This window comes from Choloepus didactylus, chromosome 15 (genome assembly GCF_015220235.1).
Source record: "Choloepus didactylus isolate mChoDid1 chromosome 15, mChoDid1.pri, whole genome shotgun sequence".
Taxonomy (NCBI): domain Eukaryota; kingdom Metazoa; phylum Chordata; class Mammalia; order Pilosa; family Megalonychidae; genus Choloepus; species Choloepus didactylus.
The window spans coordinates 10,245,448-10,252,386 of NC_051321.1; the positions used below are offsets into that span (position 1 = coordinate 10,245,448).

Here is a 6,939-nt window from a genome sequence, read left to right on the forward strand (position 1 = left end):
TCTCGAGGCAAGTGCAAGGGCTGGGAGCAGACCCGCGGAAGCAGGGGCGCACCGCCAGGTTCAGGCGGCCCAACAACGCCAGCCCTTGCCCAAGCGCCTGAAGGTCTCAGGCCTCGTAGCCGTTAAGGAATCCGGCCGCAGCATATCCCACCCCGACTGCCCCAGGCCCTGGCTAGCCCAGCGTGGGCCCGCAGACGAGAAAGTAAATCCCACCGACCTTCTCGCCTCTTCCTCCTTCTCCCAGCTCTACCTCCAGCCTCTCAGGGAAGGAGGGACGCGCACTCTGGAGTTCTCCTCTTGTGGCCTGAGGCTCTTGCGCACCAAGAGCCTGCAGAGGGGGCGTCCCGGCTCAGAATGAGTGTCCAGTATGGGGGGGGGGGCAGTTTATGTCAGAATGCTGCTGTTTGCTGTACACACACCCGCTCTGTTTACTACCAAATAAAAGAAATACATCTGTGTTGCCAACAGAAACAGCTCGTGCGTTGGCTCTGCCGTCTCATTGGGCCCAGAGGCGCTGGGAGCTGCCGAGCTCGGCACCTTGGGGACCCCGTCACCGAGTGAGGTCCCGGCCTCTAATAGTATAGGGGTTCGCGGTGGGGTGGTGGCATTCAGCTAGTTTATCCCAGGTGACTTGTGAGGAGGGAGCACGAGATATCTCCATCCGGAGGCTCAGTGTAGAAAAGATGGAAGCCCCTGCCCAATCCTTGCTTCAGGATTCTTCCCAACCTGCCTTAGCCTGGGGCTGGCGGCTGGCGGAGGAAACCAGACGCTCAGAGTGACTGGTCTGCGTGTTAGAGACAGCATTTGTGGGTGGGCGTACTAGGAGCTTAAGGATGCGGTGTCTGTAAGATGTAACTGCAATTGTGTGTGTTTGTGTGTGTGGTGAATGTTTATATCAAGCGTGAGTGTATCTGTGTTGTTTGCATGGATGCCTGGGTGATGCAGAAAGGTTTTAGCCAGCAAGCTGATAAAATTTACATTAACTTTAAGATTAATTGGCCTGGGAATCTGCAAGGATTTGAAGTTAGAGTGGGAGGAGAGAAAGCTGCGATGTGAAAGGATAAAATCGGGGGAGTTGGTGCAGTGTCTTAGGATAGGGAGCACGGGCTATCCTGGTGTCCCACGAAGGAGTGTCCGAGAGAAAGTGCGGGAAGGCACCTTACTCTCCCAAGTAGTCCCTTGCTGGTGAACGGTTCCTGCAGCTCCCGGTAATCCTTGCCGAGGCGGCGAGAAGAGCGGGGATTCTGGGTGCGGGAAGAGGATGACCCCAGCCAGCTCTCCAGGGTGTGACAGTCTCACCACGCGCTCCCCTTGGCTTCAACTGCCACAAAGGCCTCGGAAAAACCTGCAGCCGAGCCTCGGGTGCTTGGACTGAGCGGCTTTCTGGCTCCGCGTCCCCGCACCCGGGCTCAACTACTTCTCTTGCACCGGAAGAAAGACCACGATCCCAAGCCAACGAGAGAGAAGCGGATGTTTCCCGCCTAGGCCGGCTTCTTGGCCCACACAGCTGCGGGTCCCCAGGCTCTGTCGGCTCCAGTCCCTCCTCCTATCCCCCACCCTCCACAAGTGCCCCGGCTCTGGGAGGGACATGCCAGCCCGGGTCAGCCGGGCTTCCCAGTAGCAGGCACAGGGAGGCCACGGGAGCGGTGCAAAGGGTAAACGGGTTTGTGGAGAACCAGTTATTTCTCGACTTTGTAAAGACCAGGTCAGTCAAGAACCGTTTTCTAGAATCCAAACACAAATAAAGAAGTATTTTCTTGGCGTCAGATAACATCGTGTTCTGGCTGTAAAATCTAAGGACGTGTTTGCTATTGCAACATTATTTTTAATGAGCTGTTATTGGCCTGTCCTGCAGTTAGTATTGCCAACAGCAAAAGGCATCAGTATGTTTTCAGGTAACACAAGGAACAACATATTTTGACCCCGAATTTCTATTTATTTTTCATTTACGACACATGCCCGCGTTTTTATTCCAAACCAGAGAGAAATAAAGGGAGCTCTATCTATCTTCACTAGAGGCCAGGCTAAAATTTTGCCATAAATACGCATGCCGGTTTGTTTGGGGGCATTTTCCATCAACAGAAAACGATACTAGAAGTTTCAGCCAGAAGAGAATCAATTGTGTTGATTGAGTTTGAAAAGCCTCGCGAAGTGCTGGGAAAAGAACAAGGAGAGCTTGCAGGCACTCCCCAGCGGACGGCCCTGTGCATACCCTCCCGATCTTCTCTGCCTCTGGGTTCTCCATCTCCCCCTTCCGGCTCCCCAGCTTCCAACGTTCCCTGTCAGTAGCTGGGTGTGCAGACCCCAGCTCCAAGGCTGGCCGCCATGCCGGATGGCCAGGGGCGCCCAGGCACCTGCTTCTGTGGACGGTCACACGCTTCCAAGCTGCCCTGGCGCGCTGCGCCTCTGCAGGCAGCCCAGCACGAGCGCGGTGGCCTGCACTGGCAGGGCGTGGGGGCCGCAATCGCTGCGCTTCAGGCCGATACAGGGGCGGGGGACACAGCGAGGCTAACCTCCCTCCTTGAGGTGTTGGGTACCTCTGGACAGAGAAGGACCTGGCAGGGCCGGAGCAAGGTCCTCTCCGTTGCCGCTGTCGCGGTCGGGTCCCCTCTGTTCCGCGGCACTTGGCGCCCCAGGTGTGCGCCCGGGAGCCTCAGTGGCCCAAGGCTTGCAGAGGCCTCCCTGACCCGGAGCTGGGAGCCTCCGGTCCGAAGCCTGGTTGGCCTCCCCGGGGCTGGTCTCTCGCAGCAGGACTTCGTGATCAGCCTCCCAACTCAGCTAAACTCCAAGCCCACCCCTTCCCATCCCCACGCTGGAGGCAACCAGAGCCCACCAGGCAGCTAGCCCACTGACGAGTGTCCAGGGATGCCCAGCCCGGAAGCTCTGGGCTCTTGAAAGAACTGTGGCCTGGGAACGCAACGTGAGGCTGCAGCCCCGCGTTCGGACTACTCTCTGGGCTAGGGGCTCTCGCTTCGCTCAATTTCGCCAACTAGATAAGCCTAGGTCCTCGCCCACTGCGACCTGCATTCCTCCCTGCTCGCAGGGCGTTTCTAGCCGGCGAAGATACTGGGGAGAAAGCGCCCTTGGCCGCGAACAAAGCCGTCTCTGTCTCCGCGGCCGCCTGAGTTACAGGAGCGCGCGTCCAGGTCGGTCCCAGCAAGCGCAGAGGCAGCAGAGAGCCAGACATACAGGAAAGAGTTTCCGAGACACCTGCTCTGGGAAAAATCGTCCAAAGTTATAGGCTCTGGCAACACAAAGGCTTCGCTTTTCTTTTCTTTTTTTAATTAATTCAATTTCACGACAACATTCAGTGTAACAATATTTTGTGTGTGTTTTTTTCCTTTTTCTTAAAAAGGGACCCAACCCGGGCAGAGGTGGGGGAAATGAGGGGAAACAAATTCTCGCAGAACAACAGGTGCAGCCAACAACGGACTGGGAGACAGAGCGAGTTCAGGGTGAACTTTACAAGAAATCTGTACATTTATCAAATAAGTTAAAATTCTCCTAAATTGATTGTCCTTCACTTAAAGCGCTCCAGTATGCCTACCTTCCTTCTTTGAGCATTGCTACCTATCCTTGTTTCCTTCCTTCCCCATTGCCCCCTGCTTAATTTTCTCTTCCTACTCTAATGACAGCGATTATACAGTGAAAACGTCTGCTTTCCTCGGTGGAGAAAGAAGCAGAGCGCTCAGGAAATTTTGTACAATATTGCACAGGTCAAAAATACAACAGTTACTGCAGAAAAATAACGGTAGGGGCGAGGCTAAAATATATCATTTTCTTCCTTTTAATACCGAAATCATTCTCTCAAAAAGGAACAAAATGATAATAGTAATAATAATAATTGACCGACAAGTGAAGCTCCGGAAATAAAATGATACTAATGAAAGACCACTCAAAACTGGGCCCAATATGGAGCTGCTTCAATAATCAGAATCCTAATTTTTGGCTGTCTAGTCTTTTATATGCTTAATTAGAGAGTCCTTCGGTCACAAAGAGGGGAAGAGGAAGAGGTCAATTGCGACAGACCTCTCCCAGCGTGAAAAGCCCCCTGTGTCGGGGTTCTTAGAGGAGTTGTGTTTCGATTCTGAAAATTAAGGAGGCAAATTGATTGGGAGGAGGGAACCACCCGCAGAAGTCCAGAAATAAAAACATTACAATATGAATCCTTTCTGTCTCTCTGGACTTCTGAAAATAGTTCAACAGAGAAATGAATAAACTAGAGGGATTCGTTTTTTGCACTTACTTTCCTTCTATAAAAACAAAACCAAAATGCCACAGAGCAGTGCAAATTTGGGTCGGGGGGAGGACTGGACATTTTACAAAAGCTTGCAGCCGACATATTTGACCCGGGAATTTTGTTTTCTTCCTCCTTTCTCTTAATATAAACCAAAGCCAAAAGTAAGATGGAAAGCGCCTCAAATCCATTAGGGGTGAATTGCACGAAAATGCATTGCAAATACTTACAAAACGCTACTGATTGGGGGAAGGGAGGCCGGGGCTGCGCGGGCGCCGGAGCCCGGGGTTCCCCAAGGCCGCTGACACCTCGGTGCCTTCAGCCAGCCCGGCCCGGCCCAGTCTCCTCCGGGGTCCGAAAAGGGGGCCGGGCGCTCCCTCCCTCTCCCCTCTCGGGCCTCAGACGGGCCGCAGCAGCGGCACGGAAGAGACCACCGGGTGCGAGTAATAGACCGGGTGAGGGAAGGTGAGCAGAGGCTGGCTGACTGGCACCGGGGCCCCCGCGGCCGCGGCCGCCGCGCCCTCGGCCGCTGAGTTCTCGTGGTAGAGGATGGGCACCCGCACGATGCGCTGCGCCGCAGCGTGGCTCAGGTTGGCCGCCTCCAGCTCGGCCGCCAGCTGCCGCTTCCACTTGTTGCGGCGGTTCTGGAACCAGATCTTGACCTGCGTCTCGGTGAGATGCAGCGACGCGGCCAGGCCGGCGCGCTCCGAGCTGCTCAGGTAGCGCTTCATGTCGAAGGTGGACTCGAGCTGGAAGACCTGACTGCGCGAGAAGACCGTGCGCGTCTTCTTCTTGCGGCACGCGGGCTTCTTCTCGGGGCTCTCGGCGCCCTTTTTCCAGTCCTCGGCGCCCGGCGTCGCCCCGGCCGCCGCTCCCACGTTTGCCCCGGCCCCGCCCGGCGCCGCTTCGCCCTCCTTCTTGCCTTCCTCGGAGTCGCTCTCCTCCAAAATTATCTCGTCCGGGCTCTTGGAGTCCAGCTCCTTGTGGTCTGGGTCGGCCTTGAGCAGCGGCTCCGGGGAGTCGCGGTCGGTGCCCGAGGCGGGGGAGGAGTCTCGCAGGAGGGCCTTCTCCGAGGCTGGAGAGAGACAGACAGACAGACACGCACACACACGCACACCGACAGAGTCTTCAGTGAGGCCCGGCGCCTGGGGTCCGCAGGCTCAACCCTCACCGTTCCCTAGGGCCTCCTCCTTCCCAGCTGGAAGTGGGGGCGCCGCATTCCGGGACCCTACCCCGCACCCCCTCCCGAGGACAAATGACAGAGACCTGATGGTCACAGCTCGGCCGCTCCCTTCCTTTCCCTCAGCTCCTGCACCAGGAGCCCGCGGAAAGAACCGTCACTGAGCTGGGCCCACCTGAGTCACCCCTCCTTACAGGCCGTGTCCCCAGCCCTGGCTGCCTGCAGCCTCCCCACTCAAGTCCGAGGCCACTTTTCCCGGGAAGCACTGCGCCCTGGCTCCCAACTCCACTTCTTTTCTCCCCAAGTGGGACTGGATCCTCAGGCAGCGCCACTAAGCGCGCGGGCAAGAGATGCCCACCAGGGGCCGGAGGAAGTTGGTCAAACCGCGGATTTGAGGGTGCAGGGGTCCCAGGGCTGTTGAGGAGGCGCGCAGGGCAGGGGTGGGCGGGCGCGCGCAGGGGGTGCGACGAAAGTTCAAAGAGAGGTCGGTACCTTCGGGTCGCGGGAGGTGGCCGCCGGCGGGAGTCAGGGTGTAGGGGTACCACCAGGCCGGGGAGCGCTCCAGGTAGTGCGCGGGTAGGGCAAACCTCTGCGCCGGGATCTCAAAGCGGGGAAAAGCCAGGTCGCCCACCTGCGAGAGCGCGAAGCCCGCGGCGCCCTCCAGGGCCCCCTTGGCGGCTGCGGCCGCGGCGGCGGCGGCGGCGGCGGCGGCCGAGGCCGGCGCGAAGAGCGTCCGTGGGGGCGGCTGAGGCTTAGGGGGCGGCCGGTGGTGGTCTCCGTTGAGCAGGTTCTTGATGGAGAACGGGGACTCCTTGGGCGCGGGAGGCGGGAGAGGCGGCGGCGGGGGCTGAGCGCTGGCTGTGCCGGGGGCGTCCGGCCCGGGCTCCGGCATGGTCCCCTCTCCTCCTAGTCCCCGGGAGGGAGGGAGCGGGACAGGCGGGCGGCCGGGCGAGGAGGCGGCCGGCCGGAAATCAGACCATAAACGGAACTCAACTACGGGGCGCAAAGTCGGGGGCCGCCCGGGGCGCAAATCCAGTGGCGGGAGGGCGGGGTAAGGACCTGGCCAGGGAGGGCTGACATGGGGGAGGGTTACTGAGGGGCGGGGAGCGGCTCTGCCGCGGCACCGAGGGAGCGAGGCGGCTCGGCGGCGGCTGCAGCTCCCGGGGAGAAGGCGGCAAGAGCAGTCCCCGGCTTGGGGCTGCGTCAATCCGGCGCCGGATGCTAATGATGAAATCAAAATGTCATCCAAGTTAAATGCGGGGAGTATACGGCGATTGGGCGCGTACAATGGCAAATGGGATTAGGCCCGCGAAGGCGCAGCCGAGCCCCGGCCCCGCAGCCGCCTCCACCACCGCCCCCTCCTCGTCTTCCCTCGGATTTTGGCGCTTTGGCTTCGGGCTATAAGAGCCCGCCTGTTATTGGCTTTATATAGTCCAATTAGGCAGCAAATGAGGACAAGCCTATTAGCACAAAAGGATATTGGCTCCCGCTAAAGAGGCACTCGGAGCGCTCTCGCGAGCGC

General features: G+C 58.5%; 2 protein-coding genes across 2 annotated transcripts in view; both read right to left on the reverse strand.

Moving 5' to 3' along the window:
- BUB3 (BUB3 mitotic checkpoint protein) overlaps positions 1-341 on the reverse strand; it is a 24,106-nt gene extending 23,765 nt beyond the window's left edge. The window contains exon 1 of the mRNA XM_037805017.1: positions 218-341. The gene's annotated coding sequence lies outside the window, so the exon portion shown is untranslated. The remainder of the gene's footprint in view (positions 1-217) is intronic.
- A 3,962-nt stretch (positions 342-4,303) lies between these two features.
- HMX3 (H6 family homeobox 3) lies at positions 4,304-6,309 on the reverse strand. The gene is made up of 2 exons (XM_037805280.1): positions 5,910-6,309; positions 4,304-5,312 (listed from the first exon to the last, which is right to left on the reverse strand). Exons 1-2 carry the CDS (start codon positions 6,307-6,309, stop codon positions 4,636-4,638), a joined length of 1,077 nt encoding a protein of 358 aa, XP_037661208.1. The 3' UTR covers positions 4,304-4,635.
- Between the last annotated feature and the right edge of the window lie 630 nt (positions 6,310-6,939).